Here is a 14,642-nt window from a genome sequence, read left to right as displayed (position 1 = left end):
CGTGTTTGTGTGTGTGTCTGACCCTCAGATCCAGGCAGGTTCAACTTCACGCCGCGGCTCTACCAGCTGAGCAGCAGCTCGGGGGAGTTCACCGCCGTGGAGTTCCTGTACCCGGCCAGAGACCCCAAGAAGGTCAACTCAATGCCCTTCCTGCAGGAGGACCTGTATGCAGCCTCACAGCCGGGTACACACACACACACACACACACACACACACACACACACACACACACACACACACACACACACACACACACACACACACACACACACACACACACACACACACACACACGTCTACACCCTTTTAATACCCTGGTTTTAATTTTAAAGGACAAACACAGGAGTTGTTTTGATAAATAGGCCACTTCACTCGTTAAAGGGCAGAACATTCATTTTAACATAAAATATATTAATTTGTATGTGATATACTGAGTAGTAGTGAGATCTTGAGGTCAAATGTGAGACAAAATCAACAATCTCCTTAATCTCCTGGGCTAGGCTTGCCTATTCTCTCGGGCCTCTGCACTTAAATGCACTTAAGTGTTGTTTATTTTATTTTTTTATTTTTTTCAATTTTTGCAGCACTATGCACTTTAATGCATTGTGTAGACTGTTTACATTCTTACTATGCGCAGAGCATTATGTATTATTATCATCAACGGTAATTTATTAGTAGTAGTAGTATGTTTTTATTATTCATACTGTTTTTTTAATGTATTACTGCATGTTGTGGCTAGTGACATGTCGATGTCTTGGATGCTGTTTTTTTGTCTTGTGTTTGTAATGCTTGCTGCAAATCCAATTTCCCTCGGGATATGAATAAAAACTGAACTGAATTGAACAAATTAAAAGTGTTAACTAGTGAAAAACGAGGGGTTTTAGTCGGTTGTTCTGCTAAAATGTTTTCAAAAACAAACTTTTTCAGGCATTTCATCCTTTTTAACCTGTAACACTGTATGTTCATATCTTCACTCACACCAGGGCTACGACTGACAGTTCCTTATATCATCAGCTAATTCTGTCCAGAACACAAACATATTCAGTTTATGAAATGGTGAAATAAAAAAAATGGCTGAACAGACTCTGGATTTGTCTCATTTGATCTGTCTCTCGTGTGCCCAGGCCTGTTCCTGGTGGACAACCACCATGAGGTCTACCTGTGGCAGGGCTGGTGGCCTCAGGACAGCGAGAGCACCGGCTCGGCCCGGATCCGCTGGGACTCGGACAGGAAGTGCGCCATGGAGACGGTGCTGCAGTACTGCAGAGGTAAAGACTGGCGAATGTGCAGAACCAAAACCTTACTTCACTTTAAATGAAATCCTGACTCACTTCTTCTTCAACACCTTCTGCTGCTGCTGCTGTGTTTTATTGCATCATCAGAGAAGAACGAGAAGAAGCCTCCCAAGTCGTACCTGATCCACGCCGGTCTGGAGCCGCTCACCTTCACCAACATGTTCCCCAGCTGGGAGCACAGAGAGGACATCGCTGAGATCACCGAGCGGGTGAGAGGGTCGATCTGATCGCCGCCTGCTGCTGCTGCTACACACCATCTGATATGAAGCACACATGCACTCACCGTGGAGGCCATTACCCCGCATTGATTTTCTTAATTAGATTTGTTACTTAATCTCCAACTCTCTGGGTCCTTTTTGCATCGTTAGTCATACATGCAGTATCTCTGATCTGTGTGTGTGTGTGTGTGTGTCAGGAGGCTGAGGTGTGTAACCAGATCATCCTGGTGGAGGACGTCTTGGCGCGGCTCTGTAAGACCACCTACCCGCTGGCGGACCTCCTGGCCCGGCCGCTGCCCGAGGGAGTCGACCCGCTTCGCCTCGAGGTCTACCTGACGGACGACGACTTTGAGGTGAGAGGAGCCCAGAGAAACATGAATAGAAACAAAACATATAGAAACTAAATAATAAAGAGATAATGGTTCTGAATTTTCCCAGATGCCATGATTTGACCTTTTCTTTCTTTTTAATTATAGATATTCACTTCACTTAATATTTTATTGTGTAGCTTTAGTTTAGTCAAATTTCTTGCACCACAGAACCTGAAGCTGCAGATAAAACGTTGTTATTTAAACTTTGACGAGCAGATTATTAACTAAATATCATCAACATGTTCGTCGACAGCCTCAGACTTTCCTTCCTTTCCGTCTGTCACAGCTTTAAACTCACTTCTTCCTACTAGAGATGTGACTCTTTAAAGGGATAGTTCAACATTTTGGCAAGTTCTCCTATCACCATGATCCCTACAGTCATAGCAGTAGGTTCATCACCTTTAATTATTGGTGCATTTCAGAGTTCAGAGATAATCATGTATAATTATGTAACATTATGACACATGAAGCAAATACTTGGAACTACTTGCGCTTTTGAAATCCCTCCGCCCAGCAGCCGTGTCTGGAATGTAGTTCCGGCTGCATTTGCCTCTAAAACAACTCTGTCTCGTAATGTTACATTATTACTGTATTATTTCCTAGCATGGTGAAAGTGCAGGTCACAACTTGTCCACCAGAGCGTTTTGGAGTTGTTGGATTGTGTATTTGATGAGTTTGATCACTGAGCAGCTCACGTTTCTGCCCCGCTGATCTCAAAACAACATGCACCGTTAATTAAAGGTAATGAACCTACTGCTATGACTATAGGGATTATGGCGATAGGATAATTTGCCAAAATGTGGAACTATCCCTTTAAAAGCATCATGAATGTTTAGGGACTATTTTCTGCAGTGGATTGATATGCAGTTGTTGCAGTAATGAGTATTTTTTGGCACCAGAGCTCCGAGATTCTCTCTGTTCAGTTTGTTCTTCTCCTTCTTTTGCTTTTCCACCTTCATTGTGTCCGTCCGTCTTCTCTCTGTCCTCTCGTCTCTCTGTCAACTCATCGACTTTATTCCTTCCTTCCACCCTTCCTTCCAGGGTGTGGGGGCTTATGGGAAGGTGAGTGGTCTGAGCTGAGCATGGATGACCCAGAACTGGTTGCACAGCATCTTCACTCACTATAGAAAAGAAAGAATCTATAAAAACGTCGTCTTTTTGCTCGGCATGCTGCTCACTCCCAGTCTGAGCGTCGGTGTGGACGCTGCACTCACACCTGGAGAAATGAGTCCATGATCAAACTTGAGATGCAGAAAGAATTTTTACTGCAGTGATAAAAAAAAGGTGTTTGTGTTTTTAATCTCACCGATGCATGAGTGTGTTCTCATCCTTCACCGTAGCTGCTGCAGGAGTTTGTGGGTTTGAGGTTTTTGTGTGATGAACTGAGTCTGGTTTGGTCGTTTTTTTGTGCTTCACGCTGATTGTTTGTTTTTCATCACAGAAAGCCCTGGAGATGAGCAGAGAGGATTATGGGAGTTTGCCCGTCTGGAAACAGGTGAACGTGAAGAAAGCTAAAGGACTTTTCTGAGACGGACTTGGACGGATGTTTTGTTTTGTTTCGTTTTTTTTTTGTTTTGTTAACGCCCGGACGCCCCAGAGGCTTCAAGTGCAGCTTCTCCCCATCTGGAGTTAATGAACAGAAGAAAGAGACGACGACGGACGAGAAGAGTTTGTTAGAAGTCGTCGCTCGGTGGATGAGGCGGCGGCGGCTTCTCGTGCCGTAGATTTCCTCCAGATCTTCGTGTTGTGTTGGCGTCGGACGTGGGCGGATGCACCTGAGCGACCGTGTTAATGGAGCTGCACATTCTGTACATAATGTACAATACACAGGACAACAACGGTGGCTCAGACTGGTCCACACTCTGCTGCACTCCACTCTCTGCTACTCTTGTAATGTATGTATGTTAATGCAGTTCAGATAATTTATATTTATATCAAATCTACATAGGATTTTTTTTTTTAAAAGCTTCACAAATATTCACTGAACTACAAATAAATAAAGTGTAAAATGATGAACGTTGAGGAGGTTTGTTTGTGTCATATGTTGATAAATACAGAACTGGATTGGATCTGTACAATTTCACCGTTCGCCATCCACAGTTTTTCTTTAGTGTCGTTTAATATTTACAGATAGAGAAAGAAATGAGGAAGGAAAACAGGTTGGATGGATTAGAGGCAGAGACGCAGCGATGGTGAAATGTAATGTGATTTTTAAAAGTCCCACAGTGTATAGTGCCTTGCTTTGTGTACAGTTTATATACAGATCATAGTCTGCATTTTGAAGACTTTTGTGATATGATGAGATGTTAGAGAAATAAACCCTGAACGTTGGATATGTGGAAACCTGCTGTCGCCTGGTTTTTGTCTCTATTTAATGAACAGTTTAATGTGCCAATTCATTTACACAGCTTTCAACTACTGAATCATGTTGGTAATAAACTTTATTTGTGCTGCACTTTTCATTCAGGAAATGCAGCACAAGAGAGAAACCACATGTAACAAGCAAAAAGCAAGACAAAGATAAAATTGCAGATGTAAATGGTATTGAATTATAATAAAATAAGGATACAATTTGATAAATTACTGATTAAAATAAGTAGTGTCTGTATGGTGAATACTTCCGTCAGCCAGTAGAGGGCAGTGTAACATCAACTTCTGCAGACGGAGAACATCAGCTCCACTCAGTCATGTTTCAGTCATTTCAGATCAGAGTCAGAATCAGTAACACTGAAAACACACACACTGTTTGTTCAAGTTCTCTGAAGACAAATTAACACATCAACCACTTTCTTCTCCTGTGGTTCAAACCCATCAACAGTCTGGAGTCACAGTAGACACATGAAGCAGAGAAAAATAAACTTTGTCTTAGATGTTAAACTGAATTATGTTTCTATTCTTTCTGCTTTTTTACATCATGATGATGTCTCTTTATAAAAACCTCAGTGTGGGTTAGTGTTAATCTCTCCTGTATGAATGAAACAGAACAAATCTGTATTTGATCAAAACCAAAACAAAGCAGCAGTTCAGTCAAGAGTCAAAATGAACTTGATTGTCAATTATGCAACATGTACAGATCATATTAAAGTACAAAATCTAGCATCTATCAACAGTATGAATGAAGATAAAGATCGAAGGTCAGTCGGTACAAACAGGGCTGATGCTGACGTCATTTACCTGAAAGATGCAAAGTTCAGATAAATCCTGAAGCAGAAAGTTCTGAAATCTCATTTCTGTTGCCGACCGGACGCCTGCTGCACCTGCTCAGGAAGGAATAAAAAAAAAACATGTTGAGAGAATAAAAGTTGATTGAATCTGATTTATAGGTTGTTTTTTTCCCTCCTCCTCCTCCCAAAGCAGACAGTTTGGTTTTGTCATGGTGGGAAGAGCAGGTGTTACTAATCCGGTTACAGCTCTGCGGCTCTGGACTGAGTGAGTGAGTGGAGCTACCTGTGATGGAGGCTCCAGAGTGAAGTAAATGGAAGTGAAATTGTATTAATTACATCAGTGATCTCTGTCTGTGTCTGTGGAAAGAAACAGTAAAGGAACAAAGTGTCTCTGGCTGCTCCCGTGTTGGCAGGACGTCTGCAGGTCGACCCCGGTCTGACCCACCACTACCGCCACTACCGCCACTGCTGCTGCCGCCACCGCCAGGAAACGAGACAAGTAAATGTAAATTCCCACTGTCTCTCTGGAACCTGAACTGCTCATTTACGTTGCTGGTTGATGGTGTTGCTGCTGTTTCCACCTCCGTCCTCGGGGTGTTTGAAGCCTGTGAGCTCAAGAAGATTACAGATGGTTTGACCCTCCTGTTGTCCTTATGTTCCCCTCCCCCATCCTTCCTACTTTCCACAATCCTTATTCCCTTCCTTCCTTCCTTTCTCCCCTTCGTCCTTCCTTCCTTCCTCTTTTGATCCAATTGACCTGATCTGTTCCCTCCCTCCATCTTTCTTTCCTTCCTTTTTCCCTTCCATCTTTCCCTTCTTCCTTCCTTGAACGAATCTGCTCCCTCCCTGAATCTTTCTTTCCTTCCTTTTCCCCTTCCTTCTTTCCACAATCCTTATTCCCCTCCTTCGTTCCTTCCCTTTGTGCTTACTTTCTTCCTCTTTTCCAATTTACCTGTTCCCTTCCTTCCATTTTCTTCCTTCATTGAACAAATCTGTTCCCTCCCTCCATCTTTCTTTCCTTCCTTTTTCCCTCCCTCCATCTTTCTTTCCTTCCTTTTTCTCTCCCTTTCTTTCTTCCTTCCTTCCTTCCCTTTGTCCTTCCTTCCTTTTTGACCCAATTAACCCAATCTGTTCCCTCCCTCCTTCTGTTTTAGGCTACCTTCCTTTTTTCCTTCCTTCTTTCCTTCCATCTTTCCCTTTGTCCTTCCTTCCTTCCTTCCTTCCTTCCTTCCTTCCCTTCATCCTTCCTTCCTTCCTTGACCCAGGAGGACAACAGGAGGGTTAAAAAGCTCAATTACCTGTGTGAAGTCGCACACATATACGCAGTTAAACACACACACACAGGTGAAAGCTATAATCATCCATCCAACCTGTTAAACCTCACGGCCTCTTTTTCCAGGCCGCACTCCAACTCCTCACACACACATTTAGACACACACACACACACATTTATACACACACACACTAGCACTGAAAGCTCTCAGATGTTCTCAATATCAGCCTTTGGCCTGCGCTGAGGAACAAGAGCAATTAGAGGGGAATTTCATGCAATCACAGTAGAACAATATACACAGCAGGTTTCTGTCCATCCAACTGTTGCTCGAGTGTTGCTCAACATTTTAACAGCCTCGCTGACAGCCTGCCCTCCAACAGCAGCGGCGGCGGCGGAGAGAGGGAGGAGGAGAGAGGAGGAGGAGAAGGGGGGAGGAAAGAGGGAGAGAGGGAGGTTGGCAAGGAGCTGCGTGGTTCTCGCTGTTTCTCATCTGCTCGCCCTCTCTTGCATGCTAAGTTGTTGGATGCGGCGCCCGTGCTGGATTATTCTGTTACACATGCCTCCTCTGAACTGAACTCCTCTGGCCTGCGAGGAGTTTGATGTGCGACACGGTGCGTATCTGCCCCCCCCCCCTCTCCCCTCTCCCTTCTCTCCCCCTCTCTCCCCTCCTCCACACCCACTCAGTGCAAAGCAGCTCCAACTCTTCTCCTCCTCCCCTAATCCTCTCCCAACATCCCTCCACTCTCTCTGTCTCCAGGAAGACAGTAGGACGTTCACTTCCCTGCCGCGCACACATACAGCATATACACACATACGCACACATACACACAACACACACACACACATACACACACACAAACTGTAAGGTGTGTGCAGCATCTCTGAACCCGTTTTTGACTCCGAGCCCAGTTTCTGTGTCGAGCTCCAACCAGCTTTTCTTTTGATACAATCCTTTTAGAGTATGCAAAGGCATGAATGCAAAAACACCATGACACACACACACACACACACACACACACACACACACACACATACAAACACACACCTGTGCAGAACAATCTGTTAACACACACACACACAAACACACACACATACACAGATATGTAATGAAAGCGCTGCAAGAATAGAACAGAAAGGTCAGACGTACAAACAACAAAGAGCAGCAGATCTGTGTGTGTTTGACTTCCTCTTCCTCTCCTCTTCTCCTGATTGGCTAAATGTTCCACTAACACACTCACACACACTTATACACACACCTGCATCACTTTGTTACAGCAGTGTTGAAAAGTGCATTAAAGAAAGAAGAAAAAAAAGAAGCCTTTTCTTCTTTTCTTCATCGATTTCCTGAGATGGGAAATGTTATTACTTGGTTCAAATAATTTAAATAATCCTCCTTGTAAAATTTAATGTGTCACATAAAACACAGTTAAACAGTCGTGCAGTGAAGTTCAGGGTGTACGAGCACATTTAATAAAATTAGTGGACCAGAGAATAAAGAGGAAAAGAGTTCCTCTGCCACCTGTAGCTACACTCTACTGATTATATAAACCAACTTTACTTTTAGGCTACTAGTCTACTTTTATTTACCTGTTCATATGTGACACGTGTAGAGAGTCACAGGTAGATGAACATGTGCTCATTATTTAAGGTTCAGTTGGAAATAGATGTAGAAATAGATGAAGAAGTGATGTGTTTCTGCATTTTAAACAATTTGAGCCTTTGGATTGTTGTATTAACTGCTTTTTAAACAATATATCTATTGAATTTTAGCTGATACACAAATAGAAAAGTCAAAATACAGATGTGGTTGTTCTAAAATCTATGTATCATCCCCAAACAAATCGTGTTTATCTTATAGAGTATATGTGATTCTTTCCAAAAACATTAAATCCGCATTTTTTGTTCCACGTTAAAGAACTCACTCTCTTTGCGGTTGATAATGTTTATAAAAGATTTGTTCACACATTGTTTTATATTTTGCCAGTTTGAATAAAAGCCAAGTTAAAAAAAAAAAAAAAAAAAATTGGGCTCCCATTCAACTGTGATCGATCACATCTCCAGCTCTGTTACTCTAATCTCCTCCCAACTCTCCTTTATTCTTGGACGTAGCCATAAGCAACAGATGAAGAGCGAAGCCTCATCTTCACCTCATCTGCTGCAGCAGTCTGGAATATTAACGCTGAGTTGAGTTGTTGAGTGTTTCTGGTCTGATATCCGCTCCCATTAGCTGATTATACTGCACATTGTATAACACCTTTACGTCTGCAGAGCTGCTTTAGCTAAAGTAACTTTTAATCTGTCCAAAATTACCCAGAAAGCGTAGAAAATGATGCATGCATTAAGTTTTCCTGAGGAATTTTTGATTAATAAGCAACTACGATAATGTTAGCCGTGTTTCTGGGGGACACAAAAAAGTGACGGACCTGGCTAAAGAATAATGCTAAGCCAACAGTTCATTTTAGCAATAATATGTCAATTATGTGATATTGACGTTCTAATAAACTAAGCAAACTCAGCTTATTGTCCAACCCCAAGAAGTCAAGAAGCTTTGAACCACAGCGCCCCCTAGCCTTGTACGTACGTCACTTTATTTGAATTAATAATGATTAAAATAAATTTATTTGAATTTACTTCAATTTCCTTTGGGCTCAATAAAGTATTTCTAAGTCTAAGTCTAATTGTGTCCTTGGCAACACTTCCTGTTGTGTTGCATGACATCTAGTGGAAATGTCGACCCTTTACAGAACCTTTAAAAAAGTCTCATCCTGATGCAACAAGAACATCCTGCTTAAAATATCAACCAGTTACAATAATACTAATAATATTAATAAATAAAAAAAGAACAAATACCTTTAATATTACAACAGGATGTGTGACGGTGCCTCCACAGAGAAGAGGCATCCTGACGCTCTGCACCTTTGTGTCGGTGCAGCAGAGAGAAAAAGGTGAAACTGTAATGTTTTGTGATTAATTATTAGATTATGCAAGGGGGGTAATTAAAATATCAGTCAATATTTACTGGGCCATATGCCACGGTGCTGTTGCAGCCACGACTCGCCTGTGAATTCTAATAGGCCTGAACCGGGGGTGAAGAAGCGCCCGCTGGCAGGTATCTCCCTAATGCTCTTAACCATCTGCCGACGCTCAGCCCACTTCCACACTAACATAATGTTTTGTTTATGATAACGGTGTTAATTCAACACAGGCTTAGGTGCGAAGTGGCACAGTTGAGCTTTAGCACCGTTTATTCCACAATATTTGCATTTGGCGGAGTGCCTGCCCATCGGCACTCCTCCCCTCCTCTCCTCTCCTCTCCTCCTCCCCTCTCCTCCTCTCCTCAATCCACAGAAGATGACAAGCAGCGAACAATGAGAGTCCAAATAAGGCTTAGCACATATTCTTCTTCATGCTGTGTTTCCTTTTTGTTCTGAGTTTCTATTTATGTGTGGATTATCACTTGCACTCAGCATCACAATAGAGGAACCGTGGCTTCCTCTCTCCTCTCCTCTCCTCTCCTCTCCTCTCCTCTCCTCTCCTCTCCTCTCCTCTCCTCTCCTGCTTGATTCCTCACCTTCCTCTTCTCCTACTCCCCAGGTTGGAAAAAAAGCTCTAATCCCAACACTTCCTGTCCAACGTCTACGAAAGCCACTTCAAAGACCGAATCCAGATGATTTATGGGAAATGAATTTCAGAAAGAAAACTTTTTTCTCTCTTTTCTGGTGCCCTGGGCTTTTAGTGGTAAGCTATGCTTGTTAACCCAGATTTAGATCTCTACCCTGATGGAGCCCATAAAAGTGGTGTGGATTTATACAATGTGGAGCTCGGCCACGTGCCTCAGGTCCCCTCGCTCGCTCGCTCGCTGTGTCTTTCCTGTTCGCAGTCCAACTCGGACCCGGCGGACGGTCGTTTTTTAAAGCTGAATGGAGACTCTGTGCCACCTGAATCTCCTCAGCTTGAGGGAAAAGCGGGGACCACACACTACCGCATGAGCTGTACACCAGTTCAGACTTTATTCCACTGCTTTATGATGGAATTAACCTTTTTCATCCGCAGCTACTTTGACTTTTAGATGGAAAGATGAAAGTATGACCTGCCACTAATGATATTTTTTTGACAAATTAACCTTTACTCAACAGTCGACTTCTCACATATAAATGTCAGGAGTAGCTCCGTCTTAATGTACACAGAAAAATGAAGAAGGAAAACACTACAGCACCTTTGACAAAAACGTGTTACACTGAGGTTTGCTAATAAAGAAATACATAGAAAACAGCTATAGCGCAGTGAGCAGCCGTCAGACACGTTGATGGATGAAACACTGCAGAAAGAAAGAAAAAAAAGCCTGATTTATTTTATGGATCTGTAATGTCGTAATAATTTCCTACTTATTTTCCTAGGAAAACGAACCATCTGAACTGGTACTAATTATAGGAGAAAGTCTTTGAAAGAAGCTGCCTCTTCTCAACTCCAGTAATTATTCATTCATGATTCATTTATTGTTGGAAACTTTACTCTTCTCGTTGAATTGTTCACTACGGAAGTTGTTTTTTTTCATCTGTGAAGCCCGGAGAGGCAAGTGAGAACATTTTTTTTCAGGCTTCTCTTTCGCTGGGTTTATTTTCTTAATGTGTCTGGAGAAATTAAAAATCACCTGGAAGAAAATATGAATGTTTCTAGACCTATTTATTACTGAGGTGCTAATGCACTTTAGCCTCTTGGGGTCAAAATGAGAATTAAAAGAATCAACTAAAAACCAATTTTACATTTTTGCACGCTTAATAAAAAGCCAAAGGGTTTTTTTTGTGGTTTTTTTTACATTCCTCCTGCAGGGTTATTGCAGTAAATAAACTCTTTTCACAGTGTGGTTGTTTATGTTGTTTGTGGTAAGGAATTGAGGAACAGCTCTCTTTTCCTTTTATAAAGAAAGATTTGAGTGTTTTCATACTGGAGGACATACGATATAAATGATAAGATAACCATTTGTGGAAAGAAGATTGTACATTTCAAACCACTTCCTGTATCTTGCCACAGCCCCGCCCCTTTAGATTATAACGCATGCCTTTGATCAACAGTCACAAAAATTAATATCCATTAATAAAAAGCCAAAGGGATTTTTTTTTTTACATTTCTCCTGCAGGGTTATTGCAGTAAATAAACTCTTTTCACAGTGTGGTTGTTTATGTTGTTTGTGGCAAGGAATTGAGGGACAGCATTTCTCTTTTCCTTTTATGAAGAAAGAATGAGTTGTTTTCATGAGGACATAAAGATGATTCCTACATTTCAAACCACTTCCTGCATCTTGCCACAGCCCCGCCCCTTTAGATTATAACACATGCCTTTGATCAACAGTCACAAAAATTAATATCGGAGCCGTAAATAAACCAAATATCATGACAAAAACATTTGTGGCCTGCGCGTTCAGTCGCCGCAACAAACTCTCGCGAGATTTCACGGCGTTTCACGACCGTTCACAGGGGACCTGTTGCTTTTCCAGCTTTTCGGACTTATAAATATGTTGAAAATGTTGTATACTTGCTTTAGATGACGTGCAGTAGTCCCCGGGAGCAGTTTAGGGAGCTCTGAGCCACTGTAAATGATTGGATTTGGAAAAAGTCCGATGTTGTCCCACCTAGATCCCGCGATACGTTGAGCAATCACAGCTGAGTTGGCGCGGAGCCAAGCGGGAAAGAGCCAAAATGGAGGAGTACACAGGGAGGATAAGTAGGCTAAGCTATGACTATGGAGCTTTTTTTGTTTTTTTTCTCGATCGAAACTTTCAATAATGCTCAACTGGGGCCAAATGTCACGTTAAAGCAGGTTAAAAGCATCTGAACTCTAACGGCTGTCAGTCAGTCTTCGTGCCTACCTAACTAACCAATCCGATTAACGCCACCAGCGATTACTAGCCAATCAGAGGCCTCGTAGGGCGGGCGTTGTCATGTCAACTTCTAGCTGGGATTCCCTGCTGTTGTAGCATTGAAAGCTAACTGATACAATACGTAGGCTACCAGTAGTTTAAAATTTAAATCACGGTAGAAAAAAAGTATCACAGTTTGTTTTAGTTTATGTTTTGTGAAAGATTTTCTCAGACGTGAACGGGAGTGGCGTCGTTACCTGGCGGACAGTGGTCAGGTTGTGTGTTTTGGTCACATGAAGACGCATCAGAGGGAAACGTCCAAACCAACATGGCTGCACATCATGAAGACCCAGAGAGAAAAAGAGACACAACTCACCTTGATGCACCTTATTTCCACAACCCCTGTTTGGATTATTATAACCAGTTGGAACATCTGGCCTGCATCTTAAAGGTAAGATATTTTTAACATTTTAAATTTCCAGCTGTCAACATCTTTTAACGTCAGGCTGATATACCTGCTGTTGGAAAAAAATATGCATGTTGAGATTACAGTATGTTCTTGTGGGGGTTTTGGACCAGTGTGTGTTTAGCAGTGGTATGGCGTTATTGTGCAACTGCATTTGCATCACAGAGTCTGTGTTTTATTGGTCTGTCTGCTGCTTTTTTTGGGTCCATGTTGCAGCAGTATGGTTGTGGGTCTACGTCGTTTTTTTTGCAACACTAGCCTAGGCTATATGTTAAAATAGCCTGAAGAAAAAGAAAAAATGTGTAACTGTGTGTCTGTCTGGAGTGGTTAGTGGCCTGTAGTGGTATAAAGTTTCCTCCAGAAACATTTGGATGAGAGTTGAACGTTGTCGCAGCAGTCTGGGCAACTGCTGCTTGAAGAGAAATCTGCCAATCACTGAATCAATCAAAGGTATCTTAGACTTTCAGAGGAGCTTCCCCACCATGCACTTCACCAGTAGGTGTGTGTGTATGTGTGTGTGTGTGTGTGTATGTGTGTGTGTGTGTGTGTGTGTGCACTTCCAAGTGTGCCACACACCTCCAAATCGAAGCCTTTGGACCGGAGTCAAGAGACTGCCCTCCCACTGCCACCTGGCATCATTAGAGGCTCTGATCCTCTAATCAACACCAACAAACACTCTCCCCTCCCTCCTTCCCTCCCTCCACCTCTCCATCCTGTGGCCCAGCCCGCGGCCTGGCAGCCTGCTGTGGCGAGCAGACTAGTGGGTGTTTTTTTTTAGTGATTTTGGGGGGGAGGGTGCTGCTGCTGCTGCTGCTGCTGCTAACCAGGTGGGTGATGAACAGAGCAGACCTGGCTGCTCCTCTGCAGACAGACAGACAGACAGCATGCTGGGTGGTGGTGGTGACGAATTTAGAGCCGATTTAGAGAAAGGAGGGGGCAGTTTACTGAAATTACGCCGACATACGTGATGCTTGTGGTTGTTTTCCGCTCACCAGCTCGCTGTAGAAGTTATTTTCTGCTAGACTTGTAAGCCAGAGGTGGAATTTTGGATTTGCGAAGCAGGAAGAGGTTTCCTGTGCTGTGTCATGTAGAAAACATGTGCCGGTCAGTCAGAGCTTAAATGAGCCTCACATCAAACGCTGGTGTGCGTTTTGCAGGGGAAAAGAGGAGGGTCAGGTGTATAATTTGAGACGCACATGGATCCAAACAAAAACACAAAGCGGCGTAACCAAGAGGAGAGAGTGACTCAGCCTCGGGACTTTGCTCTCTCGCTGTTGTGCGCTCCAAAACCCAAAGCCGGGGGAAACAAAAACACTGCTCCTCTCTTTTTAAGTTCAGATCCAGTTGGGATGTCGTCCTGCTCCGACCGCTCACCCCGAGCACAAACTGATGAGGAGACAAGCTGAAAACTCTCAGCTGCACGTTTTCATGTCAGCTCCCCCTCAGGTGACAAACAAGCTCATTTAATCCCCCCCACCCCACCCCACCCCACACACACTCACATAAACAGCCCCGGACGCTAACTGGGGGGACAGCTGCAGCGTGCCAACAGCTGGATGCTGTCTGAAGCATAATTAGTGGTTAATAAAAGAGGCTAATAAGGACTTACCTTCGATAGTCAATAGCTAAATGAGTTTAGTCAGAGGAGAGGAGGATCAGTGGTGTCTGACAGACTGATTGGACCGATGAAATGTGTGACCTGCACTCGTCCTTCAGAGCTCAGTAAACTGGGGATGAAACTTTTTGTGTTGAGAGACGATAGAAAATGAAAAAAGAAATGAGTTAAAAGCTAAAAACAACATACAAATGATTTAAATTCCCATGTTTTAAACATTATCTATCTGAAGTATTGATCCAAAGACATGTTTGTAGTTTTAAGAAATGAAAACCATCTTAGTGTTTTACTTAACAGGTTGCTGTCAGCCAATCAGAAAAGAAGAGCCTTTGAGCCTCTCTTCTGATTGGTTGACTGTTTTCTGACTGATCCAATAAAAAAAA

At 42.9% G+C, this 14,642-nt stretch overlaps 1 protein-coding gene across 1 annotated transcript in view; it reads left to right on the top strand.

Annotated features, from left to right (window-relative positions):
• svila (supervillin a) overlaps positions 1 to 4,181 on the top strand; it is a gene marked incomplete at its 5' end in the record, with an annotated part of 60,574 nt that extends 56,393 nt beyond the window's left edge. Inside the window, 6 exons of the mRNA XM_083995242.1 lie at positions 29 to 184; positions 1,125 to 1,268; positions 1,383 to 1,504; positions 1,711 to 1,866; positions 2,926 to 2,946; positions 3,326 to 4,181. Of these exons, the coding sequence (XP_083851368.1) occupies positions 29 to 184; positions 1,125 to 1,268; positions 1,383 to 1,504; positions 1,711 to 1,866; positions 2,926 to 2,946; positions 3,326 to 3,412 (686 nt within the window). The 3' untranslated portion in view covers positions 3,413 to 4,181. The remainder of the gene's footprint in view (positions 1 to 28; positions 185 to 1,124; positions 1,269 to 1,382; positions 1,505 to 1,710; positions 1,867 to 2,925; positions 2,947 to 3,325) is intronic.
• Between the last annotated feature and the right edge of the window lie 10,461 nt (positions 4,182 to 14,642).

This window comes from Trachurus trachurus (genome assembly GCF_905171665.1).
Source record: "Trachurus trachurus genome assembly, chromosome: 20".
In the NCBI taxonomy this organism is placed as follows: domain Eukaryota; kingdom Metazoa; phylum Chordata; class Actinopteri; order Carangiformes; family Carangidae; genus Trachurus; species Trachurus trachurus.
The sequence above is the reverse complement of the archived record's forward strand: the minus strand, read 5'-3'. Positions and strand labels throughout refer to the sequence as shown.